This window comes from Hylobates moloch, unplaced genomic scaffold (genome assembly GCF_009828535.3).
Source record: "Hylobates moloch isolate HMO894 unplaced genomic scaffold, HMol_V3 SCAFFOLD_19, whole genome shotgun sequence".
NCBI lineage: Eukaryota > Metazoa > Chordata > Mammalia > Primates > Hylobatidae > Hylobates > Hylobates moloch.
The window spans coordinates 14088296-14111423 of record NW_026652294.1 but is presented as its reverse complement, the minus strand read 5'-3'; the positions used below and the strand labels follow the sequence as shown (position 1 = coordinate 14111423).

Below are 23128 nucleotides of genomic sequence, written 5' to 3'. Positions count from 1 at the left end.
GAACCCAGGAACTGGAAGTTGCAGTGAGTCAAGATCATGCTACTGCACTCCAGCCTGGGTGACAGAGTGAGACTCTGTCTCAAAATAAATAATAAAATGGAAAGGGAAAGTTTTTTTTTGTTGTTGTTGCCCAGGCTGGAGTGCAATGCCGCGATCTTGGTTCACTGCAACCTCCGCCTCCTGGGTTCATGTGAACCCTGCCTCAGCCTCCCCAGGAGCTGGGATTACAGGCACCTGCCACTCACTCCCAGCTAATTTTTGTAACTTTAGCAGAGACGGGGTTTTGCCATGTTGACCAGGCTGGTCTTGAACTCCTGACCTCAGGTGATCCACCCGCCTTGGCCTCCCAAAGTGCTGGGATTACAGGCGTGAGCCACCATGCCTGGCCGGGAAAGTTTCTTATAACCTCACTTCCCAGTGATGAGCATTGCTAAGAGTTTGGTAAATATTTTTCCAGGTTTTTTTTTCTATTCATAGGTATATATATATCATATAGAGTTGTATAAATTGCTTTTTCACTTAAATATATCATTGCATCTCTCAATCAGTATAAATAGCTCTACTGTATTTTTGTAACTTCTGCATTGCAAGTCAGCGTATGGATTATGACAATTTACTAATTACTCCCTTATGTAAAGAATGTTTAAGACATTCTCTTGGCATCATAAATGAATAGAAATCTAATGTGACTTTTTTTCTAGGTAGTGGCTGATGCTCACTTTTAAGAGCGCCTCTTCATAATGGGACTTGGGTACACGAAACAAAAGTAAGGCGTAGTGCTGGGCTATCCGGTCGAACAGATTATTCTGGAGCTCCTTGTTTGGCTGCCAGGAATAGAAATGAAAAAGGAATTACTAAAATTCCTTGCTGAAACAACTGAGGGGCTGGGATTTTTAAATCAGTATTCCTTTCATTTCCAAGAATCTTATTCTCAAGATATTTAGCCTCATACGCTTTATGAAATAACGTGTTCATTTTGGGGGATAAGATTTACAAAGCACGTACACACAGGCAGAGCGCTGTTGAAGACAGCACCCTAACGCTGGCCCAGAAGTCCTGAGGTCTACTCTCAACCCTGCCTGGGGGAGCCTCAGGGCATTGTGCAATGGCTGAAGCACAGGGTGTGTGGCTGAGGCATGGGAGGGGAGGGGACCGGGTGACAGGGGAGGCTGCGGGGTGCTCCATGGGATCAGGGGGGCTTGTAGCTCACGTCAAAGAGGATGGAATTGGTTTTGTAGAAAAATAACTTAAGCAAGGCAGAGAAACAAGCAGATTTGTATTTACCTGGTACCTCTCATGAAATATCCACCAAAAGCTATCTAGCCAGATGGCTCTTGCAGAAGGAGAAGAGAGAAACTTCTCTAATTCTCTACCTGAACAGAAACGCTTGAAAAAACAAAATAAAATTCACATTATTATTATTGTTATTTTTTATTATTTTTGTTATTTTAAAAAAAATCCATCTGAAGTCAATGTATTTTAGAATGAACAGAAAAACCACCTAACCTGTTAGTGAGGCCCTACCCAGGTAATTTTACATACTCTGATTTAACCCCATAATAGTCTTATGAGGAATACATTGTTATCTTGTAGATGAGGAAACCGTGGACCAAAGTGTCAAGTGGCTGAGCCAGGACTGGAACCCACAACTCTAGACTCTGGACAGCTGCTCCACATCAACTACCTCCAGCTCTCACCTCCTACACTCCGCCAACAGCAACTAATATCAACCAATGCAGTTAATGGGCAAACATAAACCACTGAATTATAAGATTCTGCTGAGTTAGCAGTAAGCATATGGAATTCTAAAGTTAAAATGGAATTATCTGTGAGGTCAGAGCAGCAGAGATGTAGCTTCCATTGTCATACACTGGGTCTTCACCCTTGCCCTGGCTCCAAAGCTCCCACTATAATAATATAACATGTACCATTTAGTGCATGCTTCCTGTATCTGCCCCAGGGCTGGCACCTCCTCTCACTTTATTTTCCACAATCTATGTGGTAGGTAGTATAGTTATCCTACTGTATAGAAGAGGAAAGTAAGGATTGAAAGGTCAGCATTCTTGCCTGAGCTTACATGGGCCAGGAGGTTCCAAAGCAAGTAGCCTGGTCCCAGACTCACACAGGTGCCTCTCCTTTATCATCAGGAAGAGTGGAGACAGCCTGTTCTTGCCATCTCCGGGATGCAGAGGGAAAGACCCCGTGGCATTCCCCTGCAGCCTCCACACAGGTAAGATTGTCATGCATGGATAAACGAGCTTCATCCACTCGTAAGGAGCTCTCTGAGCCCTGCTCTTTGCTTTGTCTTTCTCACCTTTCCTCATGTTTCTTCAGACTGGCAGTCTAGTGGAGTGATTAAGAGCACAGACTTGGGTGTCAGTCTGCCTGGATTCAAATCCAGCTCTTTCACTTATTGGCTGTGTGACTTTGAGCAAAGTTACTGAACCCCTCTGTGCTCCATTTTTTCACACAACACATGGAGATGGTCATGGTCCCCGCCTCAAGGACTGTTGTGGAGGTTCGATGAGTGGTTCCTATTAGGGCTTAGAACACTGCCAGGCATTCAGGAAACACTTGACGGGAGTATACTAGTTACTGATTGTTTATTCATCCACACTCCTCCCTCCTTTCAAAAAGGATTTCATGTCAGCTCTTCAACAAATATTTATTGAGCACCTCCAGGTGCTCAGGATGATGCCATAGACTCCCTGCCCTCCAGGTTTTCACAGATAAAGAGACATTCACACAGTGTGATAGGAGCCCTGGGACAAGGCATCCCAGGGGGATGTGGAGCCCAGAGAGGGCATCTCATCTGCACTTCAGGTCTTGGGACAGTGTTACGAGTAAAAATAACTGGATGGCCCAGTGCTGTGGCTCACGCCTGTAATCCCAACACTTTGGGAGGCCAAGGCAGGTGGATCACCTAAGGTCAGGAGTTCGAGACCAGTCTGGCCAACATGGCGAAACCCTGTCTCTACTAAAAATACAAAAATTAGCCAGGCGTGGTGATGGGCATCTATAATCCCAGGCCCTTGAGAGGCTGAGGCAGGAGAATTGCTTGCACCCGGGAGGCAGAGGTTGCAGTGAGTCGAGATTGCACCACTTTACTCCAGCCTGGGAGACACAGCGAGAGTCTGTCTCAAAAAAACAAAACAAAACAAAAACTGGATGATGCAGCCATAAAAAAAGAATGATATCGTGTCCTTTGCAGCAACATGGATGGAGCTGGAGGCACTATCCTAAGTGATCTAACTCAGAAACAGAAAAGCAAATACTGCATGTTCTCACTTATAAGTGGGAGCTAAACACTGGGTATGCATGGACACAAACATGGAAACAATAGACACGGAGGACTCTCAAAAGGGGGAGGATGATGAGGACGAGGGTTGAAAAATAACTTGTCTGGTACAATGTTTGCTATTTGGGAAATGGATTCACTAGAAGCCCAATTCTCACCATTATGCAATATACTCATGTCACACACATGCACAGGTACCCTCGAGTCAAAAATAAAACATGATGTAAGAAAATAACTGCATGATGAAGGGAGAGCTGATGGCTCCTCAGAGAGGGGGAAAGCGTGTGCCGAGGCTGTGGAAGCACTTGACACACGTGGGGTACTCCAAGGGGTTTCTGGGCAGTGGAAGCATTGGGTGCAGGTGGCAAAACAGCAAGCAGGAGCCAGGCTATGAGGCGCCTGGTGCTGGGACTGGGAGCAGTTCTGAAACTGGACAGGGAGAGAAAAGGTACTGGTGCTGAGACATTTTCAACAGGGCAGAACACTGTGACATTGGTGTTCTAGAAAGATCCCTGGTGGCAGTGTACAAGACGCATTGGAGGGGATTAGAACTGCAAGGCAGACAGCAAGCTGGGCAGAAGACACAGTAACCCAGACAGGAAGTTGTGGTGCCTGAACTTGACAGTGGCCAGTGGGAAGGGGAGGAGATACAGGAAAGACGGTAGTTAAATCTTCCTAAGTGTGAGCAGAGGTAGAGATGAGGGTAAGGGAGGAGATTGGCTGATGCCCAGGTGGAAAGCTGTGTTTTCAACAAGATGGGGAGCCCTGGAGGAAAAGCAGAACGGATGGGTATGAGAGCCTGAGGGGCACTGAGGTTAGAGGCAGAGGGATGGAGGGATATGGGAGTCTGCAGTGTAGTGAAGGCCTTGGAGAAAGCGACACAATTCTGAAGTAGTGATTGGGAATATGATTGCTATGGTCTGAATGTGTTCCCCAAAGTTCATGTATTAGAAACTTAATCCCCAGTGCAACAATATTGGAAGCTGGGGCCTAAGAAGAGGTGATTGGGTTAGAGGGCTCCACCCTCATGAATGGATTAATGTGGTTATCTGGAGGTGGGTCAGTTACAAAAGCAATTTCAGTCCTTTCGCCCCCTCTCTCTTGCCCTTCTATCTTCTGCCATGGGATAACACAGCACGAAGGCCCTCACCAGATGTGGCCCCTTGATCTTGAACCTGCCAGCCTCCAGAACTGAAAGAAATAAACCTCTGTTCTTTATAAATTACCAGTCTCAGATATTCTGTGATAGCAGCACAAAGAGACTAAGACAATGACCAAGGTCCACCTGTCCCCTAGGGTTTGTGCAGAGGGAGAAGACAGAGAGCAGAGGGAGAGGTCCCAAAGAACATGGGTGGTAAAGGGGCCTGGGACACCAAGATAGTGCTGTTTGCATAGAGGGAGAATGACCCACCAAAACCAAAGGGGAAAGAATTTCAAAATGTAGGGAGTTGTCCTCTGGGTCACTTCTACCAGAGGTCATCTAATAACAACAGAAACACAATCTTTAGATTCGATAAGGTGAAAGCTAATGATTGACTCGGGACACTTTCAGCAGTGGGTGAGGGTGGGAACCCAGGTTGCAGCTGGATGAAGAGAATGGAGATGAGAACATGAAGCCAGCATGTGCGGACAGCTCCTCCAAGAAGTCCCAGGTAAGGCGTGCCGCGGAGCTGAGACGGCACTCCCAGATGGGGCAAGGTGGGAAAGGCTTTTGTCCCTGTGGAGCTCGGGGTTGGTGGCAGCCCCCAGACTCTCTAAAGCAGAGGCACAGCTGATGCCAAGAGTGAGGGGAGGTAACGGGAGGAGAGGATTTGAGGAGGTGAGTGAAAGTTTGACATGGCCCCTAAGCAGGGCAGAAGAAGGTCCTTTCAAAGACGGTGCACAAATTTGAGTTTCCTGGGAGCCAAAGAAAAGCAAGAAACAGTATCAGCTGTAAGGCTGAAAGCATTCCGGGAGTTGCACAGTTTTATTTGTAGTAAGTCTGAGGAAAACATTCCTCATAGGACCTCAAAAATGGGGCATTAAATAACATAGCAGTCTCTGTCCTTGGGGGCTTCCCACCCTGCAAATGAATTGTGAACACTCAGGCTGTGCCCAGGCAGTCTGTCAAGGCAAACTGAGTAGGAACAGCGGGTCCAAGGAGCACAACTCCATGTGCTTCTTACAGACAATTTGAAAACAGAAGTAAAAGGAGGAAAACAACTATAATCTAATCTTTTTTTGTTTGTTTGAGATGGAGTCTCACTGTATCCCCAGACTGGAGTGCAGTAGTGCCATCTTGGCTCACTGCAACCTCCGCCTCCGGGTTCAAGCAATTCTTCTGCCTCAGCCTCCCGAGTAGCTGGGATTACAGGCACGTGCCACCATGCCTGGCTAATTTTTGTATTTTTAGTACAGGCAGGGTTTCACCACATTGGCCAGGATGGTCTTGATCTCCTGATCTCGTGATCTAACCACCTTGGCGTCCCAAAGTCCTGGGATTACAGGCGTGAGCCACCATGCCTGGCCTATAATCTTATAACCTTATAACTCAGAGACCAGTGGTAATATCTATGTATTTCATCTAAAATTTTCCCATGTGTGCACTTACATAGATTGAATTGTTGGCCAGGCGTGGTGGCTCACACCTGTGATCCCAGCACTTTGGGAGGCTGAGGCAGGTGGACCACTTGAGGTCAGGAGTTCAAAACCAGCCTGGCCAACATGGGGAAACTCTGTCTCTACTAAAAATACAAAAAATTAGCCAGGCATGGTGGCTGCATATCTGTAGTCCCAGCTACTCAGGAGGCTGAGACAGGAGAATTGCTCGAACCCAGGAGGGGGAGGTTGCAGTGAGTTGAGACTGTGCAACAGCACTCCAGCCTGGGAGACAGAGCAAGACTCTGTCTCAAAAAAAAAAAAAAAGATTGAATTGTAGAGAGTTTTCCATACTGATACTTTTCATTCAACATCACAGCATGAAATGTTAAAATACACTCTTTATAAACATTCACTTTATCATCATATTTTATCATGGCTACACGGTCCATGATATAGATGTCAAAAATGACCATGCTGTTCCTCTATTATTGACCATTAAACTGTTTCTAATAACACTAATCATACAAACTACCATTTTCTTAGAATTTATGATTTTAAATTTTTAGCACTGTGCGGCCGGGCGCAGTGGCTCACGCTTGTAATCCCAGCACTTTGGGAGGCCGAGGTGGGCGGATCATGAGGTCAGGAGATCGAGACCACGGTGAAACCCCGTCTCTACTAAAAATACAAAAAATTAGCCGGGCGTGGTGGCGGGCGCCTGTAGTCCCAGCTACTCGGAGAGGCTGAGGCAGGAGAATGGCGTGAACCCGGGAGGCGGAGCTTGCAGTGAGCCGAGATTGCGCCACTGCACTCCAGCCTGGGCGACAGAGCGAGACTCCACCTCAAAAAAAAAAAAAAAAAATTTTTAGCACTGTGCTAGGCACCTTTATATGCATTATCTTATTTATTTCACAATAACACCTCAAGGTAGAGACTGCTTTTTTTTTTTTTTGAGACGGAGTCTCACTCTTTCGCCCAGGCCGGACTGCAGTGGCCCTATCTCGGCTCACTGCAAACTCCGCTTCCCGGGTTCACACCATTCTCCTGTCTCAGCCTCCCGAGTAGCTGGGACTACAGGTGTCCGCCACTACGCCTGGCTAATTTTTTGTATTTTTAGTAGAGATGGGGTTTCACTGTGTTAGCCAGGATGGTCTTGATCTCCTGACCTCGTGATCTGCCCGCCTTGGCCTCCCAAAGTGCTGGGATTACAGGCGTGAGCCACTGCGCCCGGCCGAGACTGTTTTTATCTCCATTTTACAGGAGAAGAAATTAGAGCTCAGAGAGGCGCTTAACCACCCAGATGTACTGCTTTCCACTTCCTTGCTATTGTAATGAACACTGTGGTGAGCATCTCTGTACACTGTCCTGTAGGGAACGTGATGCTCTGAGCACCTGTCCCTCCTACTGCCTCTCCCCTGAGGAAAGCAGGAGCAAAGGGAATCAGGTACCCAACACCTGGGCCACCGCTGCCAGGCCCAGAGACCAGCACCCCTTCCGCTGACTGCAGGCCATGCCAGCAAACAGCACTGTCATTCTGGGCAGTGACTGGCCCAAACAGATCATCTCTCTTAGGAAGTCAGAATGCAAGAAACAGATGGGACCGACATAGCCCAGAGAGAAGGCAGCAGGAAGAAGCCATGAAGAAGAGAGGAGGGGGCCGGGCGCAGTGGCTCACACCTGTAATTCCAGCACTTCGGGAGGCTGAGGCGGGTGGATCACAAGGTCAGGAGATCGAGAACAGCCTGGCCACCATAGTGATACCCCCGTCTCTAATGAAAATACAAATATTAGCTGGGTGTGGTGGCACATGCCTGTAATCTCAGGCAGGGGAATCGCTTGAATTAGGGAGGCGGAGCTTGCAGTGAGCTGAGATCACGCCACTGCACTCCATCCAGCCTAGTGACAGAGTGAGACTCTGTCTCAAAAAAAAAAAAAAAAAAATTAGAGAGGAGGGAAGGTCATGGGGAGAAGGAGAGGGAGGCAGAGATAGAGAGATGGGGTGTGGCTCAAAGCAGCAGTGAGAACTACAGGTAGAAGAGACTGAGATGCTGGGTCTCAGGAATGGTGGGGTGACTGGTTAGGAGCTCAGGTGACAATGATCAGAGCTGCTTTGGGGACAACAGAGTTGTGTGATGATGAAGAGCCATGAGGCACAGCTGTACAGCGGCTAAGACCATTTCCTGGGCTTCCTCCCTTCTCCAAGACCTCCCTACAAGGATCCCCCATTTCCAGAGTTGCCGGTGTTTGTGTTGCCTGAGCAAACAGCTTCCTCTGGGCCTTAGAATACTTCCTTGCTTTCTTCCCGAGGAACCCAGCATGCTCTAGTGCGCAGCTCTGCAAGGAGGCATACTCACCCCCAGAGGCGTGAGAAGAAAATATTCTAACTAATGTCTACATAAGAAAGAAAAGCAATTGGCTGGGCACAGTGGTTCACACCTGTAATCCCAGCACTTTGGGAGGCCAAGGATGGGGAGGGGAAGATGGCTTGAGCCCTGGAGTTTGAGACTAGCCTGGGCAACCTAGCAAGACCTTGTCTCTTCAAAAAAAAATTTTTTTTAAACTAGCCAGTGTGGTGGTGCATGCTACTCAGGAGGTTGAGGCGGGAGGATCACTTGAGTCTGGGAGTTTGAGGCTGCAGTGAGCTATGACAGTGCCACTGCATTCCAGCCTGGGTGACAGAGGGAGACCCTGTCTCAAAAAAGTAAGAAAGAAAGAAAAATAAAGAAGGAAAGAGAGAAGAAAGAAAGAAAGAGAAAGAAAGGAAGGAAGGAAGGAAGGAGGGAGAGAAGAAGGAAACAGAAAAGAAAAGAAAAGAAAAAAGAGAGATTAAGCATACTAATATGCATTGTAGTGATTGGCAACAGAATAAGTATATAATTTATAAACAGACACATTTCAATGAGGGTTTGTGATAAACATTGCACACCAGTAGGACATGTGATCAAAACAGTCTGAAGACTGTTGCTCTGGTAGAAGGAATCTAGGTTTTGCAGTGAGGTTGGGCTAGGGTTCCTAGCTCAGCTCAGACACCTGCAAGCCTGTGGCCCTCGGTGAGTTCCTCAGTTTCTCCTGGGGTGTGAAAGGGTGACAGCTGCATTTGCCCCATGGGTTGGCAAACTCAGGGCAGGCACTGCTTTTTCCTTACCTTTCCACTAAGGCAATCTCTCTCAGCCCGGACCACGTTGCCCACCATGTCACAGAAGTCCACGCCATTTGGAAGCTTGTTTGGCTTGGAGCTGTTAAAGTTGGAATACTGGTACAGCTCCGCCAGCAGATTTTTATCTGCTGTTTTCTGAAGCAAAAGAGCAGAATATGAAAATGGGGTTCACATTTTGACAGTGTGAAACAATAGGCTAGCTTCCCCTCTTTATTATGAAGACAATAAAACAACCTTATAGAATGTTGAGAAAATGAGGGGCGTTAAGGATCCTAGCACCCCTTCCAAACTCCTATCTACATTATTTCTTTTCTTTTTTTTATTTTTTGAGACGAAATTTCACTCTTGTTGTCCAGGCTGGAGTGCAATGGTATGATCTCGACTCACTGCAACCTCTGCCTCCTGGTTCAAGCAATTCTCCTGCCTCAGCCTCCTGAGTAGCTGGGATTACAGGCGCACGCCACCATGCCCAGCTAATTTTTTGTATTTTTAGTAGAGACAGGGTTTCACCATGTTGGCCAGGCTGGTCTCGAACTCTTTTTTTTTTTTTTTTGAGACGGAGTCTCGCTCTGTCGCCCAGGCTGGAGTGCAGTGGCGCAATCTCAACTCACTGCAAGCCCCGCCTCCCGGGTTCATGCCATTCTCCTGCCTCAGCCTCTCCGAGTAGCTGGGACTACAGGCGCCCGCCACCACGCCCGGCTAATTTTTTTGTATTTTTAGTAGAGACGGGGTTTCACCGTGGTCTCGATCTCCTGACCTCGTGATCCGCCCGCCTCGGCCTCCCAAAGTGCTGGGATTACAAGCGTGAGCCACCGCGCCCAGCCTGGTCTCGAACTCTTGACCTCAGGTGATCCACCTGCCTCAGCCTCCCAAAGTGTTATCTACATTATTTCTGTTTTCCCTTATATGATTTGAGCAAATGTATATGAACACAAATATGTAACTTCAATCGTAATATGATTTATATATGATTTGTCTGGTTGACTTTGATCACTCTAAGAAGTAAAATATATACATGATTTTTATGTCCTGCTTTATCTACTTCACTTTAGATTTTCATGTAGTTATGTTGTCTTCAAAATTATCATTTAAGATGAAATATCCTGTTAAGATGTGCTATAATTTAATTAACTACTCACTGATTACTTCCAATTACTACTAATATCACAAATAGCTTGGAGCATGTAGTTCCCCTCCCTTTGGGGTTATTTGGTGTGAATTTCTTAAAATGCTAATATTGGATATTACTAATTTTGTGGTTAATATATATCATTAAATGATTTTTAGGATAAAACTAAAACATGATGACTATAAAAAATGGAAAAATAGGGAAAACAGGAAACTAATTACCGCCACCCAAAGGTGCCCACTGAAACACCTGGATGGCCCAGCCGACTTCCTAACTGGGCTCTGGCTGTGGTCAATGAAAGAACGATTCATGATTCACGGCACTGAGTCTGAGTCAGATGACTGGAGTCAGGTGGCAGCTTCGCCATATGCTGGCTGTGCCACCTTTACAGGACACTTAGCTCAGCCACCATCAATGGATTGTGTGACAGTTCCAATGCAGATTCACACCCCCCTTAAGCCTTGTGCTGTTTTGGAATTTCCTAGGCTAAAAGGTGTAAGAAGGAGAAGAACAACATATTGTTTCAGATTCCCTAGCATTTAAAGGTTTGGATACTTAAGACCTAGGCGGTGTAAAGAACAAGCTAAGGGCCGGGCATGGTGGTTCACGCCTGTAATCCCAGCACTTTGGGAGGCTGAGATGGACAGATCACTTGAGGTCAAGAGTTCGAGACCAGCCTAGCCAACAAAATGCAAATTTAGCCAGGTATGGTGGTGCATGTCTTAATCCCAGCTACTTGGGAGGCTGAGGCAGGAGAATCACTTGAACCCTGGGGGTGGAAGTTGCCGTAAGCTGAGATCGTGCCACTGCACTCCAGCCTGGGTGACAGAGAGAGACCCCATCTCAAAAAAAAAAAAAAAAGAAAAAAAGAACAAGCCAAGGAGGACCTGAAATGGGGGACTGTGCGGTGGGGGCAGATTGCTGCAGGGGAGGCAGTGGGGAGAGCCTGTCTCAAGTCAGAGGACTGAGCAGGAAGTGGGGCCTGCCATCAGTGAGCTGCATGACCCTGTGACAAGTCACCTTCTGCTCCTCAATCTCAGCTTCCTGAGGCATCTGCAGCAACTCTGCAGTGGCACAACTAGCATGGGGTGTGACTCAGAGCAGCCACACAGGAGCCTGCAGTGTGGACAGCCCCTTGGAGCTGCATGGCACAGTGGCTCTGGATTAGACCTGAACATCTCTGAGCAGAGACACCTTCTAAGTTCTAAAAATAAACAGACACATGACCTCTGTCACCCTCCCTATTCTGAGGCCGGGGTCAGCTCTGCCCTTTTGAGGGTGTTATGAGAAATTCTAGATTTAGGAGGTCTGCGATTTTCCTTCATAATCACTACCCAGGCGCCAAGTATTCTCCTCCCCAGGAATAAAATCTTTATTTCATGCCTAGCAGAAGCCAGTCAGAAACAGACCCAGCAGTAGATCCCTTACCCTTTTTATAACAGAAGATCTGGCATGTCTGAGTTCTGAGCCTTTGCAGGAATACTGAGATTTTCTTTGTCTCTTGACTGCAGAAAAATGGAGAAAGAGATAAATGAGTAACCACAGGGTCTGTCCACAGCTGTGCGGTGCTTACAACTGTGCTTTTTCATTCCACCTGAGCTGCCAGAGGACACTCCTACTATTAGTCTCATAGATCCCAACTGTGTTGCCGACTTATCTGATTAGACCACTTGATCCAGAGAAGCAGCAAGGAGGAGCAGACAGATTATGACTTTAGGTAAGTTACTCCCTTCCCTCCAAGGCTGTTTCCTCATCTATAAAATATATTAAATGGTACCTACCGCCCAGGTGTTATAAAAATTTAACAAGGGGCCGGGCGCAGTGGCTCACACCTGTAATCCCAGCACTTTGGGAGGCTGAGGCGGGTGGATCACTTGAGGCCAGGAGTTCAAGAACAGCCTGGCCAACATGGTGAAATCCCACCTCTACTAAAATACAAAAATTAGCTGGGCATGGTGGCGTGCGCCTGTAATCCCAGCTACTCAGGAGGCTGAGGCAGGAGAATTGCTTGAACCCGGGAGGTGGAGGTTGCAGTGAGCCGAGATTACGCCACTGCACTCCAGCCTGGGTGACAGAGCAAGACTCCGTCTCAAAGAAAATAAAAATAAAATAAAAAAACCAAGGGAATGTGGATAAAAGCACCTGGCGCCACATGTAGGTGGTCTCCGAATGGTACTGCCCCTCCCTCCTTCCTTGCCGAATGTCAAGAGGTCAGATTTAAGGCTCTTTCAGAAGAAGACAGAAACATCCTCATCTGAAACTTGGGATTCCTACTCAGTTGCATTTTAGAGACGAAAAAAAACAAACCCCATGAAAACAGCATCAAGGCTAAGGGAAAGGTTTTTGCCTTTGTCTCCTGGACTGCTGCGAGTTTTCTCTCTTAAAGCCTTCTTCTCCAACTCAAATCTCTCAATTGCCTTCAAAAACCAAGAAAAAGGGGGGCATTAGGGATTAATGCAAATCCTGGAGAAGGGTGGGGTCAGGGTCTGGGCCTTTTCTCTTGTTGGTGCACAAAAGACCTGGAGCAAAGTTTGTGGCCAGTGCCTTGTCTTTCTCCAGATGGTAGGTCCTGGTGGCCTCAATGTCACTGACATCATCCCCCAGAGTGTCCCTACTATCTCACACTGCCCCTTCTTCTAGGCGTATGTGATTTAGAGCAGGAATTACAAATTAAACAAGCTATTGTTTAATCTCTTTGTAAAAGGGGGATAATAATATCTATCTTCCAGGGTTCTTTTTTTTTTTTTTTTTTTTTTGAGACGGAGTCTCGCTCTGTTGCCCAGGCTGGAGTGCAGTGGCGCGATCTCGGCTCACTGCAAGCTCCACCTCCCGGGTTCACGCCATTCTCCTGCCTCAGCCTCCTGAGTAGCTGGGACTACAGGCGCCCGCCAACATGCCCAGCTAATTTTTTGTATTTTTAGTAGAGATGGGGTTTCACCATGTTAGCCAGGATGGTCTCGATCTCCTGACCTTGTGATTCACCCGCCTTGGCCTCCCAAAGTGCTGGGATTACAGGTTTGAGCCACTGCGCCCAGCCTCTTCTAGGGTTCTTATAAGGGTCAAAAATAGTTTAATGTATTTTAAAACACTGGCAAAGAGGCTACCAGATAGGAGCTGTTCAATAAGGGGTATCTTTTTTTTTTTTTTTTTTTTTTTTTTTTTGAGACGGAATCTTGCTCTGTCGCCCAGGCTGGAGTGCAGTGGCGCAATCTCGGCTCACTGCAAGCTCCGCCTCCCGGGTTCACGCCATTCTCCTGCCTCAGCCTCTCCGAGTAGCTGGGACTACAGGTGCCCGCCACCATGCCCGGCTAATTTTTTGTATTTTTAGTAGAGACGGGGTTTCACCGTGGTCTCGATCTCCTGACCTCGTGATCCGCCCACCTCGGCCTCCCAAAGTGCTGAGATTACAAGCGTGAGCCACCGCGCCCAGCCTTCAATAAGGGGTATCTATTATCTACCCTTGACCTCTCAAGAGAGACTTCTCTTGATCTCTGACTCTTCCCCACCCCCATCCTCCTACCCCCGAAAAGGAAGAAAGAAAAATGAATGCTAGGGACCCAAGTTACATTGATTGTCAACCAAGAGTCCAGCAATGAGCTTGGATAACAAAGTTAACAAACAAGTATGAGTTTGTGTTTTTGCCCTCAAGGGACTTACACTCTAATTGGAGAGCCAAATCAGCACTCGTGGAACAATTAAATGCTAAACTGCTGTGATTACAAATCAAAGAAGTGAGGTCAATGTGGGGCAGAGCAGTCACAGAGGACTGTCCGGAAGAGGCAGACATGAGTGTCGGCGGCATCAGGCTCCTGAGCTTGATAAACTGGGAAAACCTCTCCAGGCCTCCCCCATCTTTCCCTTGCATCAGCACTCCCTGGTCTGCATGAGTGAAAGGTACTGGGCATGTGTGCAGGGGTGTGTGTATGTGTGTGTGCCAGTGGTGGGGGGGCGGTCACAGGGGTTAGTCTATGTATTAACATTGTTGCTCCAATTAAGTAAGCTGAAATTTAAGGCATGAGGAATGAATTGGATGGGTATGAGTCACTGTAGCAATATAGCAGTATCTCTGATCTTTACCAATGTCATTGTAGCAGACACTGTATGGCCTGGAAGGATGGATAAGATTTGCACAGAAAGAGGGGAGAAACGATAGTTGAATGCTGAAAGAAGAGCAAGTTTTGGGGGGAAAGATGGTAAGACCAGCATTGGGCTGAGTTTACCTTTGAGATGACTTCAGGGCCTACAAGCAGGGCTGTTCTCCAGGAAGGCAACTCCCAGACTGGACCAATGACCGGCATTTTGGGGAAGTATTCAAATACACAGATTCCCGGGCCTTTGCATTAGAGATGCTTATTTCCTGGGTCTGCATTGGGTCCTGAATTTTTTATGCATTTATAGTGGCTCCTGAATAAAAAATTAGCCGGGCGTGGTGGCGAGTGCCTATAATCCCACTACTTGGGAGGCTGAGGCAGGAGAATTGCTTGAACCTGGGAGGCGGAGGTTGCAGTGAGCTGAGATTGCACCATTGCACTCCAGCCTGGGTGACAAGAGTGAAACTCCGTCTCAAAAAAAAAAAAAAAGAAAGAAAGAAAAACCTGCAGGCGAATTTGCCTGCAGCTCACAGGATCTCTCAAAGAGTAAATCTTCATCATTGTAATCCTCTGCCTCATAGCCACCATGAGTAAGTGAGCTGTAAGGGGCCATCCAGTCTGAGCAGCGTGTGAAACTGACCCCCCAAACAATATACCCAGGACCATCGAGAAGCAGGTCTTTAGTAGCGACTTGTTGGTTGGCTGACATTTCTTTGTTGCTCTCATTTTCAAATCTCTCTATCTCCATATCTTAGAGCTCTTTAGGTTTATGCCTCAGATTTCTTAAGTGCAGTTAAAAATAAGAAACAAGTACACGCCATTGCCAAAACCCAAAATAGCCAAAAAGACACTTACAGATGATTCACGTCCGTGTTCTTCCATCTTGTGGGAGCCTGCTACACAACAGCTACTTGCTTAACATTTAGCACTCCTGCCTCCCGAAAAGATATGTGTGTCTCTGTGTGTGTGTGTGTGTGTGTGTGTGTGAGAATTATTGAAGGGTCTGTATTTTTTCCCAATAAAAATGTACCAAAATTAACCTTCAGACTTCTCATTTCAGGTCCACATGTAAGGATCTCATAAGTCACCATTCTGTCCCAATAATAAGTAAAGCTGAATAAACTGAAAAATCAACGACTCTTCTTAGATCATTCAGAGAAGTGAGGTCACAGGGCAAACTACTGCCTGAAAACTGAATAGACAGGCAGGTAGATACAGAGAATCACAACTGGTAGGAATAAACCCATGGGCAGAAACCTCCATGGGAACCAGTAGCAAAGCCAAAACTGTCATAAATTAATTCTGGAGGCTCAGTGTAGACACCCTGAGAGGTAAAAACTCCAGCCATCACAAAAATGAACTCAAAATCAAGTGTAAACATAAAACTATAAAACCCCTAGAAGACAACAGGAGAACACCTAGGTGACCTTGGGTTTGGCCATGACTTTTTAGATATGACACAGAAGGTACAATCCATGAAGGAATTGATAAGTTAGATTTCGTTAAAATTAAAAATTTCTGCTCTGTGAAAAGACACTGTCAAGAGAATGAAGTGACAAGTCACATACTAGGAGAAAATATTTGCAAAAAAATCCAACAAAAGGCTGTTATACAAAATATTCAAAGAGGCCAGGCGCGTTGGCTCCTGCCTGTAATCCCAGCAGTTTGGGAGGCCGAGGTGAGCGGATCACTTGAGGTTGGGAGTTTGAGACCAGCCTGGCCAACATGGTGAAACCCCATCTCTACTAAAAATACAAAAATTAACTGGGCGTGGTGCCACATGTCTGTAATCCCAGCTATTAGGGAGGCTGAGGCAGGATAATCGTTTGAACCCAGAAGGTGGAGGTTGCAGTGAGTCCAGATTGCACCACTGCACTCTAGCCTGGCTGACAGAGTGAGACTCCGTCTCAAAAAAAACAAAAACAACAACAACAACAACAACAACAAAAACCAAACAAAATATTAGAAGAAATCTTAAAACTCAACAATAAGAAAATAATCTGATTAAAAAATGGGCTAAAGGTTGGGCATGGTGGCTCACTCACGCCTGTAATCTCAGCACTTTGGGAGGCCGAGGCGGGTGGAACACCTGAGGTCAGGAGGTCAAGACCAGCCTAGCCACATGGTGAAACCCAGTCTCTACTAAAAATACAAAAAATTAGACGGGAGTGGTTGTGGGTGCCTGTAATCCCAGCTACTCAGGAGGCTGAGGCAGGAGAATCACTTGAACCCGGGAGGTAGAGGTTGCAGTGAGCCAAGATCACGCCACTGCACTCCAGCCCAGGTGACAGAGCAGGATTCTTTTTTTTTTTTTTTTTTTTGAGACAGAGTCTCGCTGTCGCCCAGGCTGGAGTGCAGTGGCACGATCTCGGCTCACTGCAGGCTCCGCCCCCCGGGGTTCACGCCATTCTCCTGCCTCAGCCTGCCGAGTAGCTGGGACTACAGGCGCCGGCCACCTCGCCCGGCTAATTTTTTGTATTTTTAGTAGAGACGGGGTTTCACCGTGTTAGCCAGGATGGTCTCGATCTCCTGACCTCGTGATCCGCCCGCCTCTGCCTCCCAAAGTGCTGGGATTACAGGCGTGAGCCACCGCGCCCGGCCCGACAGAGCAGGATTCTGTCTCAAAAAAAAAAAAAAAAAAAAAATAGTGAGCGGGGCGGGTGGCATGGCGCTAAAGATTGAACAGACACTTCAACAAAGAAGATCTACAGATTATAAATAAGCATATAAAAAGATGTATGTCACTGGGGAAATGAAAATTAAAACAACAATGGGATACCACTACACACCAATTAGAATGACCAAAATCTAGAACACTGACAACACCAAATACTGGTGAGGATGTGGAGCCACAGGAACCCTCATTCACTGAGGGTGGGAAGGAAAAACGTTAACACCACTTTGGAAGAGAGTTTGCCGGTTTCTTACAAAACTAAACTTAACTCTCACTACAGGATCTAGCAGTTGTGCTCCCTGGTATTTACTTACATGAAGTGAAAACTTATGCCCACACAAAGACCTGGACATGGATGCTTATAGCAGTTTTATCCGTAACTGCCAAAACTTGGAGGCAACCAAGATGTCCCTGAGTAGTAGACAGATAAACCAAGATACGTTCAGACAACGGAATATTTGGCACTAAAAAGACACGAACTATCAAGCCATGAAAAGATGTGGAGGAAACTGGCCAGGCGCAGTGGCTCACACCTGTAATCCCAGCACTTTGGGAGGCCGAGGCAGGTGGATCATGAGGTCAGGAGATCGAGACCACCCTGGCTAACACGGTGAAACCCCGTCTCTACTAAAAATACAAAAAATTAGCCTGGCATGGTGGTGGGCGCCTGTAGTCCCAGCTATCGGGAGGCTGAGGCAGGAAAATGGCGTGAACCCTGGAGGCAGAGCTTGCAGTGAGCTGAGATCACGCCACTGCACTCCAGCCTGGGCAAGAGTGGGAGACTCCATCTCAAAAAAAAAAAAAAAAGATGTGGAGGAAACTAAAAAGCATACTAAGTGAAAGAAGCCAATGTAAAAAGGCTACGTACTATATGATTCCAACTATATGGCATTATGGAAAAGGTAAAACTAGGGAGACAGTAAAAACAACAGTGGTTCCCAGGGGTTAGGGAGTAAAAAGAGATGAACAGGTGGAGTACAGAGGATTTTTAGGACAGTGAAACTATTCTGCATGACACTACAATGGTAGATATATGTCATTATGTATTTGTCCAAATTCGTAGAATGTACGCCAAGAATGAATCCTATTGTAAACTCTGAATGTTGAGTGATGATGATGTAACAATGTAGGTCCGTTAATTCTAACAAATGTGCTATCGTGCGGAATGTCAACAGTGGGGGAGGTTGTGCGTGTGCATGAGCAGAGGGTGTATGAGAAAACTGTACTCTCTGCTCGATTTTGCTGTGAACTTATAACTGTTCTAAAAAATAAAGTTTAGGCCGGGCGCGGTGGCTCACGCCTGTAATCCCAGCACTTTGAGAGGCTGAGGTGGGTGGATCACTTGAGGTCGGGAGTTCAAGACCAGCCTGACCAACATGGTGGAACCCTTTCTCTACTAAAAATACAAAAAATTAGCCGGGCATGGTGGCACAAGGCTGTAGTCCCAGCTACTCGGGAGGCTGAGGCAGGAAAATCACTTGAAAGGGAGGCGGAGGTTGCAGTGAGCCGACATCGTACCACTGCACTCCAGCCTGGCGACAGAGCAAGTCTCCATCTCAAAAATAAATAAATAAAGTTTATTGGCCGGGCACGGTGGCTCACGCCTGTAATCCTAGCACTTAGAGAGGCCAAGGCGGGCAGATCATGAGGTCAAGAGATCGAGACCATTCTGGCCAACATGGTGAAACCCCATCTCTACTAAAAAATACAAAAATTAGCTGGGCATGGTGGCATGCACCTGTAGTCCCAGCTGCTCAGGAGGCTGAGGCAGGAGAATAGCTTGAACCCAAGAGGCAGAGGTTGCAGTGAACCGAGACTGCGCCACTGCACTTCAGCCTGGCAACAAAGCGAGACTCCATCTCAAAAAATAAATAAATAAATAAATAAATAAATGTTTATTAATTTTTTAAAAAATTAACTTTGAATACTCAATTGTGTAAACATGTTTTCATATAAATGGAGAGGCCCCAGGGCACCGAGACACCTTGATGATCCCTGGGGCCCTTCCCTGTCAGAAGCTTTGTCTCAGCTCCAGCACAGGTAACTCACCAGGGTGTTGGCCGATGGCTCAGTACGCAGATTTATGTCAGCAATCTTTTGGTTCACCTGGTGCATGCAGCCAATAAGGCACGCTGGGAGGTTAGTCTGCTAAGGAAACTCAGGGTGATGATTACACACACAACAGGATGGGGCTTGTCTGGTGAGAAGGGCAGCCCCTGTCTACACAGCCTCTCTCCTTACTTTTTTTCTTTGCATTCACATTTTTCACATTTCTTTCTTCCTTTTTTTTGAGACAGGGCCACGCTCTGTTGCCCGTGCTGGAGTGCAGTGATGCCATCACGGGTCACCGCAGCAGACCTCCCGGGCTCAATCGATCCTCCCACCTCAGCCTCCCAAGTAGCTGGGACTACCGGCGCACACCACCACGCCTGGCTTATTTTTAAAATTTCCTGTAGAGACACAGTTTCACCATGTTTCCCGGGCTGATCTCAAACTCCTGGGCTCAAGTGATCCACTCACCGAATCAGCCTCCCAGAGTGCTGGGATCACAGGCATGAGCCACTGCACCCAGCTCATATTTCTTTATCTTGTTTTAAATGAGATACTTTGCAAATTATAAATAAGATTTGACGATATTATAGACACCTTGGAACATATAAAAAGTGAAAAAGAGTCATCCATAATGCCACCACCGTAACAGCTCTGTTAGGACTTGGGAACTTTCCTTCCAGTATTTCTTACATACCTATTTTTGTCTGTATTTACAATCTCAGTGTATGCCTGTTTTACTACTCTGACTTCTCTTCTAGTCATTATTATGATTTTTATTATTATTATTATTTTTTTTGAGATGGAGTCTCACTTGCTCTGTCACCCAGGCTACAGTGCAGTGGTGTAATATCAGCTCACTGCAACCTCTGCCTCAAGTGATTCTCCTGCCTCAGCCTCCCAAGTAGCTGGGAGTACAGGCGCCCACCATCATGCCCAGCTAATTTTTGTAATTTTAGTAGAGACAGGGTTTCACCATGTTGGCCAGGCTGGTCTCAAACTCCTGACCTCAGATGATCCGCCCGCCTCGGCCTCCCAAAGTGCTGGGATTATAGGCGTGAGCCACTGCACTCAGTCACTCTTCCATTCATTATTATGAGCATTTTCCCTTTGGCTAAAGGATCTTCATGATAATCATTTTAAATGACATTATACTAATCCATGTAGAAGATACACCTTAATATACTTAACTGTTCCTTGGATATTGAAAATTTAAGTTATTTATACTTTTTGACAATTATAAATAATGCTGGCCAGGCACAGTGGCTCACTCCTGTAATCCCAACACTTTGGGAGGCTGAGGCAGGCAGATCATGAGGTCAGGAGTTTGAGACTAGCCTGGCCAGCATAGTGAAACCCCGTCTCTACCAAAAATACAAAAAATTAGCTGGGTGTGGTGGCGGGTGCCTGTAATCCCAGCTACTTGGGAGGCTGAGGCACAAGAATCGCTTGAACCCGGGAGGTGGAGTTTGCAGTGAGCCAAGATCGTGCCACGGCACTCCAGCCCGTGTGACGGTGCGAGACTCCATCTCAAAAATAAATAAAATAAAATGAAACCAAACAATGCTGTGTGCCAGGCACGGTGGCTCACGCCTGTAATCTCAGCACTTTGGGAGGCTGAGGTGGGTGGATCACTTGAGGTCAGGAGTTCGAGACCAACCTGGCCAACATGGTGAAATCCCGTCTCTAATAAAAATACAAAAATTAGCCGGGCGTGGTGGCAGACGCCGACAGTCCCAGCTACTCGGGAGGCTGAGGCAGGAGAATCACTTGAACCCGGGAGGCAGAGGTTGCAGTGAGCTGAGATCGCGCCACTGCACTCCAGCCTGAGTGACAAAAAAACAAAACAAAACCAAAAAATGAAAAATAATGCTGTGATGCATGTGTGATTATCACATAGACAGCTGTTTCCATATTTTAGAATATTTCTTTATGAGAGATTTTCAGGTGACAGATGACTGCGTCAAAGGGTATTGCAACCTTGTTCATCACTTAAAATCTGTTCAGTTCTATGGCCCCTCTTCCTACCCTCTCAGCTTTTACATTTCTTTCTGTCTTAGCCTCAACTGATCTAGGATATATCCTTTGTAAAACCCCCATAATCCTATCACCCCTCACTCCTTTCACATAAAGCAAGGTTCACTCTTACTTCCATTACCCTCAAGTGTTCTTACAAATCAGAGGATACTTGAAAAAGGAAGACACTAAGAAGGGACATGACAAATCACAGCAGGTGAAATGGACTTGTTAGGTGTGGGATTAAGAAAGAGGACATTAGAAAGCGGCCCTGCAAAGTGAGACCCTGAAGCAAATTCTGATGGGATCACACTTTGCCTCATCTTAAGAAGGGCTTCTGAGAGGCATGGAAGGTGAGGGGGGGCAGAGTGGTACCTGCAGCTGGGCTGGCAGCATGGCTTGAAGGTAAATGAGCTCCACAGGAGATGGAACGACCTGGGGTTATTTATAGCCCGAGAGGATTATTTGCTGGACAAGCTGTAAGGTCCTCCAGAGATGGAGTTCTATGACCCTGGAATACAGCTCAGGGTCAGAAGTGAGATGAGGATGAACGAAGACAGGGCCAGGGAAGTACGATGCTGGTAGAGCCTGGATGATGCCAGAATGAGCAGATTTGGGGGCAGGGAGAAGGGCTGGCAGGTGAGAAGAGGCAAGGTCAACCTGATTTAAAAAAAAAAAAAGGCCAGGCGCAGTGGCTCATGCCTCTAATCCCAGCACTTTGGGAGGTCGAGGCGGGCGGATCACCTGAGGTCAGGAGTTCGAGACCAACCTGACCAACGTGGAAAAACCCTGTCTCTTCTAAAAATACAAAATTAGCCAGACAGGGTGGCACATGCCTGTAATCCCACCTACCTGGGAGGCCGAGGCAGGAGAATTGCTTGAACCCGGGAGGTGGAGGTTGCAGTGAGCCAAGATCGTGCCACTGCACTCCAGCCCAGGCGACAGAGTGAGACTCTGTCTCAAAAACAAACAAACAAGAAAACCCAAACAAACAAACAAAATATTCAAAGAACTCTTAAAAACTCAACAATAAGAAAATAAACAATCTGATTTAAAAATGGGCTAAAGGTTGGGCGTGGTGGCTCACGCCTGTAATCCCAGCACTTTGGGAGGCTGAGGTGGGTGGATCACCTGAGGTCAGGAGGTCGAGACCAGCCTGACAAACACAGTGAAACCCCATCTCTACTAAAAATACAAAAATTAGCCAGACGTGGTGGCGGGTGCCTGTAATCTCAGCTACTCTGGGGGCTGAGGCAGAAGAATCCCTTGAACCTGGGAGGCAGAGGTTGCAGTGAGCCCAGGCTATGCCACTGCACTCCAGCCTGAGCAACAGAGTGAGACTCTGTCTCAAAAAAAAAAAAAAAGAGAAAAAGCTGGGTTTCATGCTCATCTGTCTGAGGGTGGAGGGTTGCACCACAACTTCTTAGTTGCTATCAATAACATCTATAATTCTTTGGGAGATAGAAGGGAAAGAAGGCAATCATTTTTAAAAATTAGCTTTTAAAATCTTCTTTCCCATTCTTTCAACAAATACTTCCAGAACTTCTTCTTTTGGGGCTCTTTCTGATTATCTTAGTAAAAAAATACTGGAGTCAAACAATCCTTTACAGTCTCAAATTCTTTTAGAGGATAGGTAGAGTTTAAGTAATTGAAAACAATGTATCTGGCCAGGTGCAGTGGCTCATGCTTGTAATCCCAGCACTTTGGGAGGCTGAGGCGGGCAGATCACCTGAGGTCAGGAGTTCAAGACCAGCCTGGCCAACATGGTGAAACCCCATCTCTACTAAAAATACAAAAAATTAGTTGGGCATGGTGACAGGCACCTGTAATCCCAGCTACTCGGGAGGCTGAGGCAGTAGAATCACTTGAACTTGGGAAATGGAGGTTGCAGTGAACTGAGACTGCACCACTGCACTCCAGCCTGGGCAACAGAGTGAGACTCAGTCTCAAAAAAAAAAAAGGAATGTGGCTGGGTGAGGTGGCTCATGCCTGTAATCCCAGCACTTAGGGAGGCCAAGGCAGGTGGATCACTTGAGGTCAGGGGTTCAAGACCAGCCTGGCCAACATGGTGAAACCCCATCTCTACTAAAAATTCAAAATATTAGCCAGGTGTGGTGGCAGGCACCTGTAATTT

General features: G+C 46.8%; 1 protein-coding gene across 1 annotated transcript in view; it reads right to left on the bottom strand.

The window, feature by feature from the left end:
• The window catches only part of FAM227A (family with sequence similarity 227 member A), a 70058-nt gene that overhangs the window by 40964 nt on the left and 5966 nt on the right, over nucleotides 1-23128 (bottom strand). The window contains exons 3-8 of the mRNA XM_032139889.2: nucleotides 18979-19061; nucleotides 12512-12581; nucleotides 11593-11669; nucleotides 9024-9170; nucleotides 1285-1386; nucleotides 720-824 (exon numbers count right to left, since the gene is read on the bottom strand). Of these exons, the coding sequence (XP_031995780.1) occupies nucleotides 720-824; nucleotides 1285-1386; nucleotides 9024-9170; nucleotides 11593-11669; nucleotides 12512-12581; nucleotides 18979-19061 (584 nt within the window). The remainder of the gene's footprint in view (nucleotides 1-719; nucleotides 825-1284; nucleotides 1387-9023; nucleotides 9171-11592; nucleotides 11670-12511; nucleotides 12582-18978; nucleotides 19062-23128) is intronic.